The 22,396-nt window shown below is 44.0% G+C and overlaps 1 protein-coding gene across 1 annotated transcript in view; it reads left to right on the top strand.

The window, feature by feature from the left end:
• The first annotated feature begins 5,967 nt into the window (after positions 1–5,967).
• The window catches only part of MARCHF6 (membrane associated ring-CH-type finger 6), a 64,690-nt gene continuing 48,261 nt past the window's right edge, over positions 5,968–22,396 (top strand). The window contains exon 1 of the mRNA XM_080681768.1: positions 5,968–6,258. Coding sequence (XP_080537894.1) covers positions 6,240–6,258 — 19 coding nt within the window. The 5' untranslated portion in view covers positions 5,968–6,239. The remainder of the gene's footprint in view (positions 6,259–22,396) is intronic.

Raw genomic sequence — 22,396 nt, 5'->3', positions numbered from 1 at the left:
TTGAACTCTGTTTGGGGTGAAGGAGGAGCAGTTCTCTAAAAAAGAGGCAGATAATGTTGCCTGGAGGAAGGGAGATGGAGGACTTCACAAATATAACATGTATGTGTGCTCATAGGCTTACCATTTGTTGTCCAGAAAACCTATGAAATCCTGAAGTTATAGTTAGACTTCAAAGTTCCATCTAAGCAGTTACAGTGGTAATCAGTATGTGGGTTCCCCAAGTGAGGTTGTTAAAAGGATCCTTTCCCAGTGGAACTCGGCAGAAGTCCCTAATTCATTGCTAATGTTCCTTGGGGATAGGGATCAAGTCTTTCACTTGCCTGACCTGCATATCTTCCAGGTTTAAGATAGCATATTCAACAGAATAAGCCCTCAATAAATGTCTGATGATAATGAAGACATACAAGAGGGTGACACAAGAAATTCAGCTTCAGAGCTTAATGGTTTTCATCAAAACAGGAGTGAGAGGTGCCAGATAATCCCTTAGGGTTCCTTTGGGATCCATGCATCTGAGATAAAACCTCTAAGGAAGAGCTTCCCTGTAGGGCAACTACATAATGTCAGGTTAGAAACCAAAATATCGGATGGAAATGTATATTTCAAGAGACTCAACAGTAAGAGAGACACGCCCTCGAGGCCCAGGAGCTGTCCAAAGTGTGGCCCAGGGGATTGAAACTGGAGATGCGGCCACAGCCTCTGAAGCCAGCAAGTCAATGTTGAAGTCTAAATTGGTGGTGAACACAACTTCCCTGTGGCAGCTGTGACAAATTATCACAAACTTGGTGGCTTTACAAGGCACTTTGTTCTCTCACAGTTCTGGGGGTGAGAAGTCAAGGTGTGGGCAGGGCCCGTTCCCTACAAAAGCCCTAAGGAGAATCCTTTGCTTCAGCTTTTGTTGGCTGCCACTGTCCTTTACCTGTGGCTGTATCACTCCAGTCTCTGCCTCTGTCTGCACGTGGCCGTCTCCTCTGTGTCTCAATCTGCCTTTGCCTCTCTCTTATAAGGACAACTGTCATTGGATTTATGGTCTATCTGGCTAATGCAGGATGATTTCCTCATCACAAGATCATTAATCACATCAGTAAAGACCATTAAACATTTTTTTAAAAATATATTTTTATTGATTTCAGAGAGGAAGGAAGAGGGAGAGAGAAACATCATTGATGAGTGAGAATCATCAATCAACCGCCCCCTGAATGCCCCCCCACTGGGGATCGAGCCTGCAACCCAGGCACGTGCCCTTGACTGGAATTGAACCTGGGACCCTTTGGTCTGCAGGCTGATGCTCTATCCTCTGAGCCAAACCATCCAGGGCTAAACTTTTTTTTTTTTTTTACAAAACTGTATTTGAGTCAAATAAAGGATATACCTGGAAGCAAGATCTTGACAGACTTAAGATAAATGTGTGTGTGTGTGTTTTTTAAATAATAATAAGGTAACATTCACAGGTTTTAGGAATTAGGGCAAGGGCATATCTTTTGGAAGGGGGCCACCATTGAGCCCCCTACACCATATCTCAAAGGCAAGAACATTAAAAAATCCACTCCTAAAAATGCTTGTTTATGGCCACAGAGTTCCCATGAGGTTCTGAGGATGAGCCCATGAGCTCACATGGGTCAGCCCGGCTTCCACTCTCAGAGATGGGATTCATTGCCAGCCTGCTGTAACCTGACTTTACCTGGGAAATCCAACATAGTTCAAAAAATTCCCAAGCTACAGGATCCTCTAGACCTGGAGGCTCCACAGCCAATTTGGATGTTTTTTAATTCCAAGGGTGGACGTGATGGTTCATTTATCCTTGGGGTCCATGGGGCTTGCATGGTTCAGCATTTTGTGGTTTGCATGTTTGGGTACCCCAGCTATGTGAGATGGCCTCTTAGAGAAACAGACACCAGTGGTGACCATATTCCCCTCTTATACTCAACACATTTTTATAGATTAAAGGCACCCAGAAATCTTATAGTAGAGAAGCCTAGTATTTCCCAACTTGCCTGCAACCCTTTGCAACTCATAAATCACACTTTGCTTTGAAATGGAGACCTCTGAAAGGGAAATGTATAGGCATATGTCTCATTGTTTTCTTTGGGTTGGCAGAATGAGGAAATGTCAGATTACGCCTCTTTCTGACCAAATTCGCAGCCCCAGGGCTGGTGCCAACTGCTAACTCTAATGGGCTCTGGTCCCTGGTAGGGCCCTGGGCCCTGGCTGATGTTCAGCAGCAGTTCTGTGAAACTGTTGCAAAGCCATGAGTTCCTATTAAAACATGGGCTCACAGTAAAAAGTTGAGAGCTTAATGGCAGTGTTAAGAGGGTAGCTGCTAATGGTGAGGTTTATCAGTTGGAGGCCTAGAGTAGGACAGACCTGTTCTTTTAATTCTGGTTCTTCTACTCGTATGGCCAAGAGCTAGTTACTGATCAGCTGTGAGTCTCGAATTCCTCGCCTGTGAAATTGGTATAATATTTATTTCACAGCATTGCCATTGATGTTCATTGGACATAATTATTGTTGTTTTTAGTTTGTTATTGTTATAGGTAGTGCTCAAAAAATTATAGCCTCTTGTTCATGTTATTGCTATATGAAACCCAGCATTACTCTTGTATCCTCATGACAAAGTAAACACACACACACACACACACACACACAGGCACAAATGAGGCTGGAACATGTGTATGCTATACCTTTAAGTACCACTTTTGAGCAAAGTAAAATTTCTTTTTTCAGATTGAAATTCTGTACCAGTTCTAACATTGGTTCTGTTGGATAAAATGTGGCAAGTAAACATATTTCCATATGTAATAATGGTGTTCTTGTTTGAAAACAATGAGAATTCTAACATAATGGGCTTCTATTGTTTTGTCCTCGCCTTTTCACGGATATGTTCTTTATCCACTTCCATAATGCAGTTCCATGGCAGTGTCCATGCTCTTACAGGTCCTAGTTCTTTGGCAAAATCATTTGGTTCAGGGATGGGCACCTTGCTGAACAAATTAACTGTCCTTCCCTGGGAATTTTACTTTTTAAATCCTCATCTGAGGATATGTTTTTATTGATTTGAGAGAGAGAGAGAGAAAAAAAAAATCAATGTGTGAGAGAAACATCAATCAGTTGCCTCCTGTATACACCCTGATTTCGGATTGAACCGGAAACCTGGGTATGTGCCCTGACTGGGAATCCAACCCACAACCTTTCAGTGTACAGGACAACACTCCAACCAGTTGAGCCACACCAGCCAGGGCTCCTGTGAATTTTTGACTTGGGACAATAGATTATCATTCTCAGCCTGTCTAATGGTGAGGCTGAAGATGTGACCTTGAGAGCTATCAGTGGCCTTTTCTCCAGCCACATGGAGGGAGCTAGTCTGATAGCATGAAGCTAATGTGCAGAGAGAAGCAGAGCTTCAGAATGGAGACCGAGAGAAGTCCCTGGGGTCCAGGAGGCCAGTACTTTTGGGACAGTTTATTCATATCAACACTACATTCCTCCCTTTTGCCTACCAGTTTAGTTGGGTTCCTTTCCAAGAGAGCTGTGACTGACTTATGAATCTCAAAGGGATGTTGTGAAGACCAGTTCTTGGCACAGAGCAGAGACTCAACTTATGTTGGTTTAGTACTCTTATATTTGACCAACAAATGAAAAAGAGATTGGGGCAATTTTCAATTCTAGAAGTAACTTTCCTTTAAGCATCATTAAGTTAGACCTCTAAAGACAAAAGGAAGGAGGCCTCCACCCCCCACCACATACACACACATCCCTCCAGTCCTAACTGGGTTCTGCTCCTGGAGGTTCACATACCTGCCTTGAAATGCTAGAACTTCCTTCAGGAAATCCTACAGTCCATCTTTCCCTTGGAATCCTTTCCCCTATGCTATCCCACATCTGGGAATTGGTCTGGTGGCTCTGAACTGTGCTTGGACCTGAGGTGAGAGAGATGTGTCTCACCACAGGCTTTACAAGGCTGTAAGCTCATGGGTAGGGGGGTGGGGGTGGACTCAAGTTGGGGTTGGGTGTGAGGGATGAGGGTTAGAGACTGAGCCTCCTTCACATTCAACACCAAAGAGTTAAATAGGCTCATTTCTCAAGACCAGTCATTGAAAACAGTGAGTCTCCATTATTGTGTCAAGAATTTGCTTTCGTGCCTTGGCTAACGTTAGTCAAATCAGTGACATTAGACTTCGAGGGCTGCTCTCTTTTTGGAGGACTCCATTTCATAATTTTTATTCTAAGTCTTGCTGTGATAGATGAGGCTTGGGAGAGGGGCCTTCCCAATTCCTTCACTCACACAGATGGAAAAAATGTTTGCTAGCATTCTTGAATCTATCTGCATATTGTTTAAAATATTTTTTGTTGGGGTTAGAGACACCTTTGCTTCTATTCAGGCAATTCTATGGTGGTGGCCTTTCTAACCTGCATTTTCTTTTTTTTCCAATCCTCACCTGAGGATATGTTTATTGATTTTAGAGAGGTGAAGGGGGAGAAGAGAGAAAGAGAAACATTGGTGTGAGAATGATCGATCCCTCCTCCCATATACACCCCGAACCCGGATCGAATCCACAACCTAGGTATGTGTCCCGACCAGGAATTGAACCCACAACCTTTCTGTGTACAGGATGATACTCAAACCGAGCCACACCGGCCAGGGCTGTAATCTGTATTTTCTAAATAGTTTTTCATTTAGAGAAAAAGCCAGGATCATGAGGAAAGGCAGAGTACATTGGGCCGAAGCAATTTAGCTTTGGCCAGGCAAGCTTCCATAACTCAGTATATCAAGCCCTGTCCACAGCCGCACCCATTTCTTTCAGGTTCATGTTTCAATCACCAGCCTAAGCAGTTTATAGACATAGTCCTTCCAACCCAAGCAGAAGTCTCCCTGGGTGGAATCTTGGTAAAGTTAGTGCTTGTCTTACTGTTAGCGATATTTTAGCACTTCCTCTTAAATTTCAGAGATATTTCAGTACAGTGAAATTCGGTGTACCACAATAATTTAAAAAAAAAAAGGTTGATTTTAGAGAGGAGAGAGAGAAATATTGATTTGTTGTTCTACTTATTTGTGCATTCATTGGTTGGTTCTTGTAGGTGCCCTAACCAGGATTGAATCTGCAACCTTGGTGTATGGGATCATGCTCTAACCAGTTGAGCTACCTGGCCAGGGACACAGCACTTTTTAAAAAAAGCAATACCAGACAATTTAGTCAGGGGCATTGACTTCTTTTTCCCTTAGATTGTCAAATAATAATAAAAAAATAACAACAGCTGTATGGTGTGAATGAATAAAAAAATACACCTATTTTTTGGATCAGATTGGCAAAAAATATATTTTTTGGTGTGCCGCGGAACTTTAGTAATTAGTTTACGTGTGCCATGAGATGAAAAAGGTTGAAAATCGCTGTTTCAGTGCTTCCTCAAAAGGAGCATCAGAACTGGCCAGGTGCGGAATAAAAAAATCACCTTCCTGGGCCCACTCCAGACCGGCACCAGAATCTCCGAGGGGGTGGGCGAGTCGGGTGGCAGGAGGGTGCAGAATCCTTATTTTCACAAGCACCCAAGTAACTCTTTTTTTTTTCTTTTCAAATATATTTTTATTGAATTCAGAGAGGAAGGTAGAGAGAGGAAACATCATTGATGAGAGAGCATCACTGACCCGCTATCTCCCGCAGGCCCCAGCCCCAAACCCCCCAGACGTGACCGCCTGGTTAACAGGTGGAAACTCAACCAGTGAGCAACACCAGCCAGGCCGAACCCAGGGAATTCTTAGGCACCCCAGGGACGGTCCACGCCGCCCTCCCCCTTCGCATTCTCTGTCGCCTCCCCACGGGGCCACCAGAGTTCGGTTCCCTCTTAGTTACAGCCCCACGGCCCCCGCACAACCCCGGCTCCCCCTTGCCAGGATCTCTGGCTCTGCCAGTACCCGACCCCTTCGCCCCAGGGTCCCCGCCGGAAGTGACGGCCCCCGTCGTTGGGAGATGCCCCGCCCCTTCCGGGCCTCGCCCCGCCCAGGCCTCGCCCCTCGGGTCTCCCAGCCCCTCCCCCTCCCGCTCTCGCCCGCTTTCTGTCAGCCTCTCCCTCTCCCTCTCCCCTACACTCCTTCCTCTCGCTTCCTCGCTCGCACCTGAGCACACGCACCTGTCCGGGCCGGCTCCGCTCTCTCCTCTCTCCTCCCCGCCCTCCCCGCCCCAGACGGAAGGCTCGGGCCTCCGCCGCGGGAGCCTCGCGGCTGCGTCACCGCCGCCCCGCCAGACAAGATGGACACCGCCGAGGAAGGTAAGTCGCGGCGTCCGCGCCCTTGCACCGGCGCCCGGGTTTCGCCAGCCCGCACCCCGTCCGCGGCGCTCGAGGAGTGCGGCGGGGCGCCACCCCTCGGGCGGGGGCGCGCGGGGACCGCGGCGGAGCCGGCGCCCGAGCCGTTTGCCCGCGGAGCAGTCGGCGCGAGGGGCGGTGGGCCGCGGCGGCGGGGGAAGGTGACCCCTCGGCGCCCCCCGCCGTTTCCCGCCCGCGCGCGGAGGTCCGGACGCTGCGGGGCAGGGGGCATCTGGGCTGCGGGACCGAGGCTGGTCCGCCTCCTGCCCCCTGCATCCCGCCAGGCCCCGGGCGGGGGGGACGCGGCCGTCGCGGCTGCTCCAAGTGTGGGGGCGTTTCCCACGCCCTCCCCTCACTTGGTTTTGTCTTTCTTTCTGTCGTCTTGCCCATCGCTGTGCAGGCCCTAACCCCCTCGCGACAAAACTTCTTTGTTGACTCTGAAACTTTGCGAAAAATACCCCGCCAGGTGACGGCCGAGTGGCGTGAACTCGACTGACCCCGATCTAAAAACCCTGCCCTCAGCCTGCTGGTCCCAGTAGAATATGTTTACAAAACGAGGAAGAGGAAGGCCCAGCGAGGCTATTCGAGGGAGGGAGGCTCTTCAGAATTCTTTTGTGTTGGTGTAGTTTATTCTGTGTTTAGTCCCTGACACCAGGACCAGGGCTTGGTGTGTGTGCTTTGGGTGTGATTGTTTTGGAACAAGCTGAGCTTTGTAAACGGAATACATAGGTATAAACATCTGATTATGGAAATGCATTTGTTTATCCGGATACTGAATATGGTAGGTTATTTTTAAGCAGTTTTTATCTTTTTAGAGTGGGTCAATTTAGAAAATGTATAGAGGAAATTCTTAAATTATCCTGTTTCTTGATGTTTTGGTTACCAGTGAAGATACGTTTATGTTTTGGGTATATTTAGGTGGGGAAATGATTAACAGCTTTCAACCTTATGAATTGCGATTTTGGTGGTTTTAGGTGAAAATCATGGAGCGCTGTCATGGCATGGAATAATGAGTGATAAAAAGTTTGATATTGTCTAAATATACCATGAGTTGATAGAACTCGACTTATCTTTTTTTAAAGAAGTCTTTCCTTTGATACAATCAACGAGAACCTCCATTGTAATAACACTGCATGTGACACCCCGGTTTACAAAGCATACTCATATGCATTCACATTTGATCTTCACTGGAGCTATGTGGGGTAGGTAGGTATTATCTTTTATAGACGGGGAAATTTGGGCTTAGGTATTTTAATAGGTTTTTCAAGTTTCACACCCAGTAAGAGACAGATTTGAAACTAGATATTCTGATTATAGAGTTTTCCTTTTATTATGCCTTAGTTGTTAGACAGAACTTTATTTTGTATTTGCTTTATGAAACTGCCAGTCATTAAGTGAAAATGAATTTTAATACTTCTCTTGCCTACTTTTGCGAAATTACAAATTGGAAATCTTGTGAAATTTTCAAAATTAATTTAAACTGAACTTGGAAAAAACACTGGAAGAGAAGAATTTCATAATAAAAATGTTAGTCAAGATGCAAAAAGTGCAAATAACTGTTCTATTTGCTAAATTACAGATAATTTCTTATATTAAGAAAATGGATTGAGTTCTTATTTGATTACAAAAGAAATCTTTCAGGAGATTTGGAAAATATGGCTAAACATAAAATTTAAAATATTTTAATTTTATCACACCTTATTAAAACACTGATGATATTGTTTACTTTTCTATTTTGAATGTTAATCTGAACAAAGAGAATAAGAATGCTACTAAAATATCAACCTTGCAAACAGTGTAACTCTTCTCTTTTAAAAATAGCATTTGCTTTCCTCTAGTGGCGCCATATATGATGTTATAATGCTCAGAATGTTTTGTATTTATAGTAAGCAATACTGAATTCTGCTAGAAAATTGATTATTTGCCAAATGGATTTTGCCCTTTCATATTATTTACTAGATTTTAGAGATCTCAAAAGTGTTTAGTGTGTTAAATTTTTGTAAAATCAACAGGTTTATAATAGATTTTCATAATACAAAGGATGGGTGAGTCATTCTTAGGTTTGTATGAATGCAGATGTATTACATAAACTGTTATCCATCATCAAATCTTTAAACTTGAGAGCTGAGGGAGACTATAGATACGAAGCTTCCTCATTTTATGGATTAGGAGTCTGATCCTGCAGTGCACTGAGATTTTTCAGTTCCTGGGGGGCGGGGAGGGGGGGAAATCTATCCTTTGCTCAAGGATATGTTTTTTATTCTTATTTATTTATTTTAATTGATTTCACAGAGGGAAAGGGAGAGGTAGAGAGACAGAAACATCAATGATGAGAGAGAATCATTGATTGGCTGTCTCTTGCAAGGCTCCCACTGAGAATCGTGCCTGAAACCCCAGCATGTTCCCTGACAGGGAATGAACAGAGACCACCCGGTTCATAGGTTGACACTTAACTACTGAACCACACCTGCCTGGCAGGATATATGTTTTTTAAAAAAGCACCACACTATTGGGATAGATGTTGCAAGCTAGTATTGATGTATGAAACTCTCATACGATATTAAACATTTTGCCATTGTAGACTGCTCTCATTTCAGCCCAGTGATACATAGAACTGATTTTTTTTTCATTTTGCTAAATTATTCCTTATGCTAGCAGAACATAAAAAACAATTTTATCAGCTTTTTTTTTTTTTTAAACAAAATGCCAAAGCAATTGTTCTTTTTTTTAAAACCCTCACCTGAGGATATTTTTTTCCATTTTTTTTTTTAAGAGAGAATGAAGAAGGGGGTTGGGAGAGGGAAATATCAATGTGAGAAAGAAACATTGATTGGTTGCTTCCGTTTATACCCAGACAACGGATTGAACTGAGGTAGTGCCCTTGACTGGGAATTATACTGGAACCCTTTGATCCTGGAGCCGGTGCTCTAACCACTGAGAAAAATCGGCCAGGGCCAAAGTAGTTGTTCTTTTTTTTAATTTGCTATTTTTATTTATTTATTTATTTATTTTGTTAATCCTCACCCAAGGATATTTTTCAATTGATTTTTAGGAAGAGTAGAAGAGAGAGGGAAAGACAGAAAGAAGAAACATCAATGTGAGAGAAACACATCAATTGGTTGCCTCCTGCACGAGCCCCAACCAGGGCCCCGGGCTGGGGAGGAGCCTGCAACCGAGTCGAACCTGGGACCCTTTGGTCTGCAGACCAATGCTCTATCCACTGAGCCAAACTGGCTAGGGCCAAAGCAGTGGTTCTCAATGCTTTATGAAACACTAGTGGCCTGGTGCATGAAATTCATGCACATTAAAAGGGAATTAAGTAGAGGAAGTATTTTAATATTGCTATTTGACCTTTCTCTATAATAGAAGTGTCAGAGATGAAAGAAAATTAGTAAAATGTATATGGAGATCTCAAATCTTCCTCCTGTCAGTATCTGGGGCACGCCACGAGACCCAGAGTCAAGTCCCCACCCACCTGTGTGTGCTTTGAAATCACTCGAGACTCAGACCCTATCAAGCCCCACATTGGCTGGGGTTGCAGCCTCAGGTCCCCCGGCCTGGCACTGGGCAGGGGGAACAGCCTAAGGTCCCCCATCAAGCCCCGCTGGGTGGGCAGCATGGCCTCAGGTCCCCCGGCTCAGCCTCTGGTCCCTCGACCTGGCCTCCAGTCCCCTAGCCTCAGCACGGGGGCAGGGGGCATAGCCTCAGGGTCCCCTGGCCTGGCCTCAGGTCTCCCAGCCCCAGTGTGATGGCATGACGGCGTGATGACCATTTGCATATTAGCTCTTTATTATATATAGATAGGCATTGGGGCGGTATGAAGCTGAAGTGTATTGCAATTGATCCTGTTCTGTATTTACTATGGGAAAACCTGAGGTGACTTGGATGAGTTAAGTGGATAAGTTGTAGGAACCAGATAGCTAGTTACTGTCTCTCTAGAACCACATGGTCTTTTAATTCTGCTTCCAGACATGTCTGCTTCATTCTTCTTACCACAGATCGACTTTCACTGTTTGGGCATGCTTATGATCAAGCAAATATGCACTTATTTGACAGAGTTTTATTGAGCACCTGATACAAGCCAGGCACACTATTTTATGCACTTGGGCTAGGCAGAGAACCAAATATACAAAATCCAAGCCCCCTCCCCCCCCCCCCAACACACACACACACAAAAATGAAACAACACATAAAAAACAAAAGCACAAAATCATGTAAGGAATTATATGGCATAACTAGAAGGTTATAAATGCTGTGGAGAACAGTAAATCAGGAGGGAATAAGGAGTGCCAGCATATGAAGATGGGTTGCAATTTTAAATGTCTCCTGCTCACTGAAAAGGAGTAAAGGAAGAGAGGGAATTACATGTGCAAATAAATGCTCTGTGGACAGAGCAGTCTGGGCAGAGTGAACAGCCAGTGTGAAATCTCTAAGCTGGGAAAATGCCAGGAATTTTCAAGAAATAATCAGGCTGGCCAGTAAATGAGTTGGGGGAAGAATAAGTAAAATATGAGGTCAGAGAGATCATGGGGCCAGTGGGGAATGTCGAGGTGAGTGAGTAAGTAGGACTTAGGTGACTTACTTTTGTGAGGTAGGGAGCCATGGGAGGGTTTTAAGCAGAGGCAAGACAATTGGCTACTCCCCTGAATATACCCTCTTTCCTGATCAACTCTTAAACCCAAATTTCTGGGAGCTAGAATCTGAGTGGTAACAAGATAACAAGAATAAAAATCATGTCCAAAGATACAGACTTCCAGTTCTGAATAAATCCCGGGGAATGTAATGTACAGTAGGGTGACTATAGTTAATGATATATATTTGAAAGTTGTTGAGATCTTAAAAGTTCTCACAACAAGAAAAATAATTTGTAACTGTGGTGATGCATTTAACTAGACTTATTGTACAACATGTACATATATTGTATCTTTATGTTGTACATTTGAAACTAATGTAATAGGTTAGTTATCTCAGTTAAAAAAAAAAAGAATAAAATCATGGCTGACTGTGTCCATTCTTGATCTGGGCAGACATCCTAAAGTTGTCTGTTACATTGTTGAATACCTTCTAGGTTGGAATGCTCTGAGTAATTAATACAGGACTACCCCAGTATTCTCTTCCGGACAGGCTGATTTTAGTGGATTTCACTTTTCTCCTGTAAGAACATGAAGTTTGCTTATTTTTAGTATAATGCAGGTAGAATGGCAAAAGTTCTTAAAAAGGGGACAGGAAGTAAGACCCCAAGGAAAACCTGTTATTTGGACTATATTTTAGAATTCTATTGCAGTGAGCTAGGCAAGATATTACAGGCATATCTTGGAGATAATGTGAGATCTCTTCCATACCACTGCAATAGAGCAAGTCTTGCAATAAAGAGAAGTTTAATCTTTTTGCTGTTGGATGTTCTTGCCTTCACTTTGAAGCACAATAAAACAAAGTGCAGTAAAACAAGGTTTGCCTGCGTAGGTATTTAAATTAAGGAGTGGGAATAGAGAGAATGAGAAAGAAGAAACAGATCAGTAGAATTAATAGAATAATGAATAATAAGGTGATGTAGATATAGGGGAGAGGAGCATTTAAAAATGATTGATTTAGAACTGGCTGGTGCTTAAGTGGTTAGAGCGTTGGCCCTTGCACTGAAGGGTCTTGAGTTTGATTCCCAGTCAAGGGCACGTACCTGGGTTGCAGGTTCCATTCCTGCCCTGGTTGGGGCATGTGTGGGAGGCAACAAATTGATGTGTCTCTCTCACATGGGATGTTTCCCTCCCTCCCCCCCTCTCAAAAAAAAAAAAATAAAAATCAATGGAAAAAATATATTCTGGTGAGGATTGACAAAAAGAAATTTTTTGATTTCTAGTGTAGTTTCATGAATTGTGAATGGGAAAACAGAAATTTAGTTTCAGACATTGTATTAGTTTGCAAGTGTTGCCATAACAAAGTACCACAGTCTGGGTGGCTTAAGTAGCAGAAATTATTTTCTTACAGTTCTGGAGGCTAGAAGTTTGAGATCAAGGTATAAGCAGGAGACCCAGTGATTTCACTTCTGGGAATATATCCTAAAAAACCCGAAACACTAATTCGAGCGTATATATGCCACCCCTATGTTCATTGCTGCGTTATTTATAATAGCCAAGATTTAGAAGCAGACTAAGTGCCCATCAGTAACTGAGTGAATAAAAGCTGTGGCACATTTATACAATGGAAAATGTTCTTTTAAAAATTAATTGACTTAAATTAAAGAAGGAAATTTTACCTTTAGGGACAGCATGGGTGGACCTGGAGAGTGCAATAAGCCAGAGAAAGGCAAGTACCATATGGTTTCACGTATATATGCAATCTAGTGAACAAAATAAACTAGCAAACAGGCTCTTAGATACAGAAAACAGAATGACAGTTGTCAGAAGGGGAGGGTGGTTGGGAGGCTGGGTGAAAAAGGTGAAGGGATTAAGTAAAAGAAAACAAACCCCCTCATAGACAACAGTATGGTGATTTTCAGAGGGGAAGGGAGGTAGGGGGAAGTGGGGGGAGGTAGAAGAGGGTAAAGTAGAATAAATGGTGATGGAAGGAGACTTGACTTGGGGTCTGAACACACAATACAATATATAGATGATGTATTACAGACTTGTACACCTGAAACCTTTATAATTTTATTAACCAGTGTCACCCCAATAAATTCAATAAAAAAGAACAGAAAATGGTATCAGTGGGATTGGGTTCTTCTGAGACTCCTGTTCTTGGCTTGCAGACTTTTTGTGTTATCCCTGTCTTTACATGGTTTTCCCTCTGTGCTTGTCTGTGTCCTAATCTCTTTTTATAAAGCACCAATCATATTGGGTCAGGACCATCCTAATGACCTCGTTTTTAAACTTAATTACCTCTTTTAAAGACCTTGTTTTCAAATACAGTCATTAGGTATCAGGGGGTCAGGATTTCAACATAATGAATTTTTGTAGCGGTGGGAGAAACAACACAGTTCAGTCTAGACCTGGCAACCACTGATCTGTTTTTGTCTTCCAGTTTTTCCTCTTCCAGAATGTCATAAGTGGAACCATACAGTGTGTAGCATCTTTAGACTGGCTTCTTTTACTTAACAAAATGCTTTTTTTATTTCAGTCATTTTTATTGCTTAGTAGTGTTTTCTTACAGGGATGTATTACAGTTTGTTTACCCATTCCCTAGGTGTAGAATGTTTGGGCCCTTTGTTTCCGGTATACACTATATTCAGATAGATTTTTGTGTTAACATAAATTTTCATTTTACTAGTTAAATACCTAGGAATAGGATTGCTGATTCCTATGCTAAGAGTATCTTTTTCTTTTTGTCATTTTAATAGGTATATAGTGTTACCTAGTATGATTAAAAAATTTTTATTGTGATAAAATATACATAAGATTTACCATTTGAACCATTTTAAGTGTATAATTCAATGACATTAAATATAGTCATATTGTTGTGCAGCCATCACCATATTATTGTGATTTAATTTGCATTTCCCTAATGACTTCAGCAATTTTTTATTTCTGTACCTTCTTTTGGTAAAGTGTTCAAATGTTTTTCTGATTTTTTTTTTGGGGGGGGGGCGGTAGGGGAGGACTGTTTTCTTGTTAAGACCTCAATTAGTAAGCTGGACAAAAGACTTTAAAAGATAATTCACAGAGAGAGAATTTAGTAAAATGTGAAACTGTCCAGCTTCACTAGTGATAAAACTGCTTTTTAAAAAAATCCTCACCCTAGCCGGGCAGGTTTGGCTCAGCTGTTGAGCATCGATCCAGTAACCAATAGGTTGCAAGTTTGATTCCAGTTCCCGTCAGGGCACATGCTCGGGTTGTGAGCTCAATCCACAATAGAGAGGCCGTGCAGGAGGCAGCCGATCCATGATTCTCTCTCATCATTTATGTTTTTATCTCTCCCTCTCCCTAAAAAAATAAAATTAAAATAAAAACATAAAAAAATCCTCACCTGAGGATGGATATATATGTGTGTGTGTGTGTGTATGTGTGTGTGTGTATATATATATATATATATATACACACACATATATATATATATACACACACACACATACACACACACACACACACACACACACACATATATATTTTAAATTGATTTAAAAGAGACAGGAAGGGGGAGAGAGAGAAACATCTATGTGAGAGAGAAATATCAATTGGTTGCCTCCTGTACCTGCCTCGACCGGGATTGAACCTTTTGGTGTATGGAAATACCAACTAACTGAACCATCCAGCAAGGGTGATAAAACTGTTTTTTAATTAGCTGCTGTATTACCTAGTTATTTTTATACTTATTTCAATAGTGCAGTGTATTTGGGGGAATGAAATAAAGGTGGAGTAGATAGTAAAAATATAAAGAATACTGACACTAAATTGTGGGGAAAAAATTCAAGAAAACTCGATCACACAACCAGGGTGGTTGTGGAGGAAGTAAATAAAGTGGAAAGGAGCACTCTTTTGGATTGAAGGTTAGGTTTAAATCCTCATTCCCTCATTAACTTGATTGATAATTTAGTTGGGTCTCAGTAATTGAAATAGTTAACTAAGTCAACTCTTAACTCAGTCGTGGCTGATAGAGGTGATGTTAGGTCCACATTTTTTTTTTCTTTTTGGTGGTGTTTGGATGGGGTACAACAGCAGTTATTGTCTAAAGATTTTCTGTCTTGCTAGGTAGCCCCTTTCCTGGTCCTTTGGCTAGAGAGAGCAGGCTTTTAGGGGGGATATTTTCTGTCCTCATCGATGTTTCTGAAATAGAAACACCAGCTTTTCCACCTCCACCATCAGTCCAGGGTATATGAAGCAAAACACAAACCCAGAGAACTAACTGGTAGTGGGTCCCCAGGTCCCTTGCTGGTCTGCCTTCTCTTTACCTTTTAGGATTTTCTTATGTTTGTTTTATTTATAACTAGAGGCCCAGTGCACGAAATTTGTGCATGGGTAGGGAAACCTAGGCCTGGCCAGCGATCAGGGCCGATCTGTGGGGTGAGTGGTGGGGCGATCAGGGGGGCCCCCACTGGCACCCGCCCTGGCTGGCCTAGCGCCACCTGCTCGATGGCCCCGCCCCCTGCCGATGCTGCCGGTTGCCTCCCTCTCTGGGGCGATTGGGGAGGGGGTGCCGCTGTCACCTGCCTTGGCTGCCTGGGGCCTGTGGGCTGGAGGCAGCTCCTGTGTTGAGCGTCTGCCCCCTGGTGGTCAGTGCACATCATAATGACCAGTTGTTCCACTGCCGTTCAGTCGATCTGCATATTAGGCTTTTATTATATAGGATATCCTGGGTTTTTAGCTGTACCCGGTGGGAAGAATAGGAAGAAGTACATCTATTTCATTTTGTTCTGGAGCCTTCAGTCCTCTTACAGTCTTTACTGCCTTCTCCTCCTAGAGATAACCACTATTCTGACTTTTAATGATATATGTTAGTCTTTCCTGTTTTTGAACTTTTTAAATGTGCATTTGTATAGTAGTTACCCTTTGTGTGATAAATCCAAATTGTTGTTTGTGGTTTTAGTTGGTTTATTCTCATGCCATATAGTATTGTGTGAATGGTAGTTTCCATTTTGGTGGTATTACTGTGAATAGTGCTGCTATGAACATTCTTGTACATGTTTTTGAACATTACTATATAGGAAACTATTGCTTTTAAAAGTAGGATATTAGCAAAATGCTACACAATATATACTATAGGCATTACACATGTAAAATAAGGAAAGGACTTCTTTTTCCCATCCCTGATCCACCAAAGGTAGCAATAGTTTTTTATGTATCTCCCAGAATAGATATTTAGTTCTGCATATTTATGCCTTGTTTCAGATTTTTCTTCTGGAACTTGGAATGGCAGGAAGAAGCTTCCCTTCCTTCTAGACCAGTGGTCGGCAAACTCATTAGTCAACAGAGTGGTAAACTGCGGCTCGTGAGCCGCAGTTTGCCGACCACTGTTCTAGACTACACGCAGATTAGTTAATGAAATTTAGCTGGGGATATAGAGCAAGAGCAGGTGCAGCCTCTTTTCAGCAGCTTTTTCTAGTCTTCAGTTCCCTAATAAGGTGTGGAAATGTCCATGACACAGTCTAAGCAGCGCTCAGGGCCTGCTGAACAGCCAAATGTTTGCCTTACAAGTATTTTATAGCAAGGGCTTAGCACTTTCCTATTGATTTACACCAACAATCTTTGCCTTTCCATTTAGGGGAATATTCATATATAAAGTACTCTTGAACAAAACGCAGTCACATCATGTGGGGAAAAAACAGTCAATACTGCCAAAGAGATTTGTGACATTCTTTAGAACAAATTCCATATTCGAGACACTTAGATTAAATGATTTTAAATTAGAATTGGGTTGTTGGTTGTGCAGAGATAGGCTTTTAGGAATGTTGAGACAGGTATTATTTAAATCTGATTCTGCTTTCTTCCCTGATGAAGATATAGCCAGTGAAAGTTTTATCACATTTAAAAAAACATGACCAGTGAAATAAGAAAATTGCTAACATGAATTTTCAAAATTGTGTGTGTTATATAAATCACATGCTCAGCCCTCTTGCTAAAGAACTTCATTGATAAAATTAGACTTGGTAGTGTCAGTAAAATAAGAGTTCAGCTGTGATATTTGCAGATTGCTTACTTAAAAAAAAGTGTTATGTAAAATTTTTTACACTTACAAAATAGACTAATTTAATAAACCTTTATATAACCAGCATGTAAATTTGACAGATTATGTCAAGCATATGTCCGATAATTCTTGCATCTCACCATTCTCTTCCCCCTCTCCCCTGACTTTGTATTATTTTAAAGCAAATCTCAGATATGCTATCTTTTCATCTGTAAATACATATATATTCTAAGAAATAACTTTTTAAACACGTAACCACAATACCACTATCATACTGCTTATTGTCTTCATCTTCCAAGTTTTAAAATGACTGTCAATGTTGTTATTAGCTGATGATTACTGAATTCTGCTTATAATTTCTTGGCGGTTCCTTCTAGCTTAGGATATAGATATAGCCTACTAGGGATGTATGATTGGTCAGATTACTGTTTGAAAGTCTCTAGAATAATTCTCTTCTGTGGTTAAGCTTCATATACATAGATTAGTTTGTTTTTATTTAGGAGTTGTCTGTTTTCCATTTTGATATAATTTTGTTTTATCCTATCTAATAAAGAGGGAATATGCTAATTAACCATCACTCCATCACAAAGATGGCTGCACCCACAGCTGAGGCCAAGTTCCCATAAGGAGCCTTAACAAGCAATCAGCAGGGAACCTGAGGCTACGCCCTCCCCCGCCCCCGTGGGGCTTGACAGGGGACCTCAAGGTGCGCTTCCCATCCTGGTGCTGGGCTAGGGGACCTAAGGCTGCTCCCCCGGCCCCAGTGCCAGGCCGGGGGACCTCAGGCCGCGCCCCCCACCTGGTGGAGCTTGTCAGGGGACCTCAAGGTGCGCTTCCCATCCTGGTGCTGGGCTAGGGGACCTAAGGCTGCTCCCTCGGCCCCAGTGCCAGGCCGGGGGACCTCAGGCCGCGCCCCCCAACTGGTGAAGCTTGACAGGGGACCTCAAGGTGCGCTTCCCATCCTGGTGCTGGGCTAGGGGACCTAAGGCTGCTCCCTCGGCCCCAGTGCCAGGCCGGGGGACCTCAGGCCGCGCCCCCCAACTGGTGAAGCTTGACAGGGGACCTCAAGGTGCGCTTCCCATCCTGGTGCTGGGCTAGGGGACCTAAGGCTGCTCCCCTGGCCCCAGCGCCAGGCTGGGGGACCTCAGGCCATGCCCCCCACCAGGTGGGGCTTGACAGGGGACTTCAGGCCGCGCCCCCTACCCCGGCACCAGGCTGGGGGACCTCAGGTCGCACTCCCCGCCCCAGCACCGAGCCAGGGGACCTGAGGCTGTGCCCCTCTGCCTGGTGGGGCTTGACAGGGGACCTCAAGGTGCACCCCCAGTGCTGGGTCGGGGGAACTCAGGCCATGCCCCCCGCCCAGGGGGGACCTGAGGCTGCACCCCCCTCCCGGTGCCGGGCCAGGGGACCTGAGGCTGCGTCCTCCTTTCCCCCCACCTGGCGGGGCTTGACGGGGGACCTCAGGCCATGCCCCCCATTCAGCGGGACTTGACAGGGGATCTCAGGCCATGTCCCACACCTGGCTGGTCTTGACGGGGGACCTCAAGGCACGCCCCCCCACCCCGGCCTGGGCTGGGGGACCTCAGGCCATGCCCTTGTCCTGGCGCCGGGCCAGGGCACCTGGGGGCTACGTTCCCTGCCTGGCAGGCCTTGACAAGGGTGGGACTAGCCAGGTCTGGATCTATCCCAATGAGGTAGGGGGGGCCGGCCAGGTCTGGGTCTCACGCGATTTTGAGGCGTATGTGGATGGGCGGGGACTTGACTCTGGGTCCTGTGCTGTGGTGTGCCTCAGACTCAGACAGGGGGAAGGTTTTCATATACATTTTACTGATTTTCTTTCATCTCTGACACTTCTATTATAGAGAAAGGGCAAATAGCAATATTAAATTATTTCCTCTAATTAATCCCCTTTTAATGTGCGCGAAATTCGTGCACCGGGCCACTAGTACTTATATAAAAGGCTTGGTGTACGAAATTTGTGCACCTGGCGGTGGGGGGGGGCGGGAATCCCTCAGCACGGCCTGCGCCCTCTCACAGTCCAGGAGTCCTTGGGGGATGTCTGACTGCCGGCTTAGGCTCGCTCCCTATGGAGCGGGCCTAAACCGGCAGTCAGACATCCTTAGCGCTGCCACGGAGGTGGGAGAGGCTTCTGCACTGACCACCGGGGGCAGCTCCTGTGTTGAGCATCTGCCCCTTGGTGGTCAGCATGCGTAATAGCGACTGGTTGTTCTGTCGTTTGGTCGATTTGCATATTAGTCTTATATAGGATTTCTGTGGTTCTAAAGCAAGGTGATTTAGATGTCTAATGTTCTCTTATCTTTCCTTTTATAGATACAATGGTGGTTTATGAAGCCCCTGACAAAATAATGAAAAATTTGTGTATGTGTATATTTTGAGAGAATCATAGTTATTCTCTCATTTTTTCCCAAAGGTTTCAAGGCAAAAACATATTGGAACCACTACTACAGAGCAGTGGTTCTTGAACTTTTTTGGTTTCAGGATTCATTTACATTCTTAAAAACATTAAGACTAAGAACTTTTCTTTTCCATATAAGAAAATGAAACAAAAAATTGGATATATTTATTAATTCACGTAACATATCTATTATGTGTTAATATAAACTTTTTTCATGGAAATAACTATTCTAAACCCAAGATATTGGTGAAAAGAGTGGGTTTGTTTTAGATTTGTAAATCTATTAAATGTTTGGTTTAATGGGAGGCAGCTGAATTTTTTTCATCTATGGCTTCATTCAATCAGTTGTCTCATGTAGCATTTGGAATATATCCCTGTACATAGGCAAGACAATTACAGTAAAAGACAGACAATGTCTTACTGTTAAAATGAAAATAGTTTTGACCTTGCAGAGGCTAGATGAATCCCAGTTCTCTACGCTGGACTCAAGCAGTGTCTAGGGCAGCCGTGGGCAAACTACGGCCCGTGGGCCGGATCTGGCTGTTCTATCCGGTTCTTTTGCTCTCCCCTCCACTCCTTTACTTTGAATTTATATTAGTTCACACAAACACTCCATCCATGCTTTTGTTCCGGCCCTCTGGTCCAGTTTAAGAACCCATTGTGGCCCTCGAGTCAAAAAGTTTGCCCACCCCTGGTCTAGGGGCTTGATTTAGATTTGTTGTGTTTGCTTATTCAGAAGGATTGAGTCTTCTGAAAAATCGGTGTCTCCTCTTATTCAAGTGTGTTCCTCAATCCCCTTAAGTGGACATCCAGAGTCTCCACCTTCTTCCCTCCAAGCTGACCACTGAGGATCCTTGCCATAATTCCTTCCAACCTCTTAGGGCTGGGTTGCCCTCATGGGGTCTGGTCCATATCAGAGGAGGAGCCCACCAGAATATGGTTCACACCCACGTGGATATTGCTCTCAGTATAGTCCTTGCATCCTGTTGGCTGTAGTGTGCCAACAAGGATAATCCCTGCTCTATCCCAGTCCATTGCTGCATTTGTGGTCATTTACCATGTTTATGGAGGGCTATGTGGAGACTCCAATTCCAGTGACCACGGTGTCCTGCTGGCTTCCTTTGCACTGTGCTCTGCCTACGGGACACCCCTTGCTACACTGTCACTGCAGTGCTCTACTTCCTACATCCACAGTTGCCTGAGAGCTGGCTGGAGAAACAGGACAAGGGAACCGTTTGGCCCTATGTTTGACCGGCTCACCCACATTTGCACCCAACCCACCCTACATTGCTGGTCTTGTAGTACTAGGTAGTAGCATGGGCCAATCGCTGAAGTTAACCCCTGAGCATCCAAATACTGTGGCTGGTTGGGTCATGATGAGAATGGCTTTTATGCTTGTTCCGCTTCTACCTGGATAACTGGTAATTCCATACCTAATCCAAGCCCACAGGCACCAGCAGCTCTGGTGATGGAGCATCCCATGGTCCTATCAGCTACTTTAGATGGAAGTCCGTAGTGGCTTATGGTGATCCAGAATCCAGGTAATAGGGAATCAGTTTTGGTTCCATAGAGGGAGCCTAATGATCAACTATCCCAGTCAAGGAGGGTCAGCAGAGGTGCAAATTACAATGGTGGAAAACAATACTGGACTCCTTTGATATACTGTAATTGGAATGAGTCCACTTTAAATCTTTTTTTAAAATGTATTTTTATTGATTTCAGAGAGGAAGGGAGAGGAAGAGAGAGAGAGAAGCATCAATGATAAGAGAGAATCATTGATTGGCTGCCTCCTGCACGCCCCACACTGGGGATCGAGCCCACAACCTGGGCATATGCCCTGATTGGGAATCGAACTGTGACCTTTTGGTTCATAGGTCTAAGCCAGTGGTCGGCAAACTGCAGCTCGCGAGCCACATGCGGCTCTTTGGCCCCTTGAGTGTGGCTCTTCTACAAAATACCACGTGCGGGCGCACACATACAGTGCGATTGAAGGAGTACCCTAATTAAGTTAATAACAATGTACCTACCTATATAGTTTAAGTTTAAAAAATTTGGCTCTTAAAAGAAATTTCAATCGTTGTACTGTTGATATTTGGCTCTGTTGACTAATGAGTTTGCTGACCACTGGTCTAGACAACCCCACCTGACTCTGGCAGGGACAGGATTGCCATGGGTGGCGATGTGTGGCATTTTGCTTGCAGAGTGATTTGGCTGGCTTATTGATAACCGAAGGAACTTGTGTGCTAACTATTTAGGTTATGCTGAGTGCTCAGTATACCTCAACTTCGACAAGTGGCGTTCCAGCCGGTGCCAGCGGCCCTTTAAATCCATTAGTGATGGGCTTGGATTGCAATTATTCTGCATTAAGGAGTTCCCTGTGCGAGTAGATCGAAAGGTTGCATTAAGTCCCTGTCCCTTGTACACACTGCCTGTTGCCCCTCAGATTGTCCACTTGGGGTTGGCACTTGACCCCAGCAGATTCTAGAGAAGATGGTCTAAATGAAAGTTGCAACCAGATTTTGGTTGGTGGTCCTGCAGGAGGAGCATAGAGGAGTGAGTGAGAGCATGATGGATCTGTTGTGATTCCTTCTGTGTGATTACTTCTCTGTATGTTTCGGGCTACCCTTTCGAGAAGAGATGTCTTCTCACCAGGGGTGGTCCGTGTTCCCAAGAGCTACTTGGGATTGTGGTTGGGAGGGTGAGGGATGAGCTGCTGCCCTCTAACTACGACCAGTAGCCCTGTGCCCCTGTGGATTCTTCTTGTGGTGGCTTCTGTCCCGCCTCTCCCTGGCCTGCCATCTTGTTCTTGGGGTATTCCTCCCCTACCCCCAGTCACATGTGCTCACCTGTGTCTTTCTCTCTCCCCCTCTGGTAGAGTGAGGGAAAGCTAAAGGGAAGTCCCTGCTGCCATTGCTATTACTATGTTAAGTCCCTAGATGTAGAGTGTAAACTGTTGATTTTATTTTGACTTTTAGTTTTATGGTGTTAGATACTTTTTATATTCTTTTTTGTTGTTGTTGTTGATGATACTATTACAGATGTCCCCATTCTCCCCCACATCCTTTGCCCACCACC

The sequence above is a fragment of the Plecotus auritus genome (genome assembly GCF_963455305.1).
Source record: "Plecotus auritus genome assembly, chromosome: 7".
In the NCBI taxonomy this organism is placed as follows: domain Eukaryota; kingdom Metazoa; phylum Chordata; class Mammalia; order Chiroptera; family Vespertilionidae; genus Plecotus; species Plecotus auritus.
Note: the sequence above shows the minus strand (reverse complement) of the source record. Positions and strands in the feature narration are given on the sequence as shown.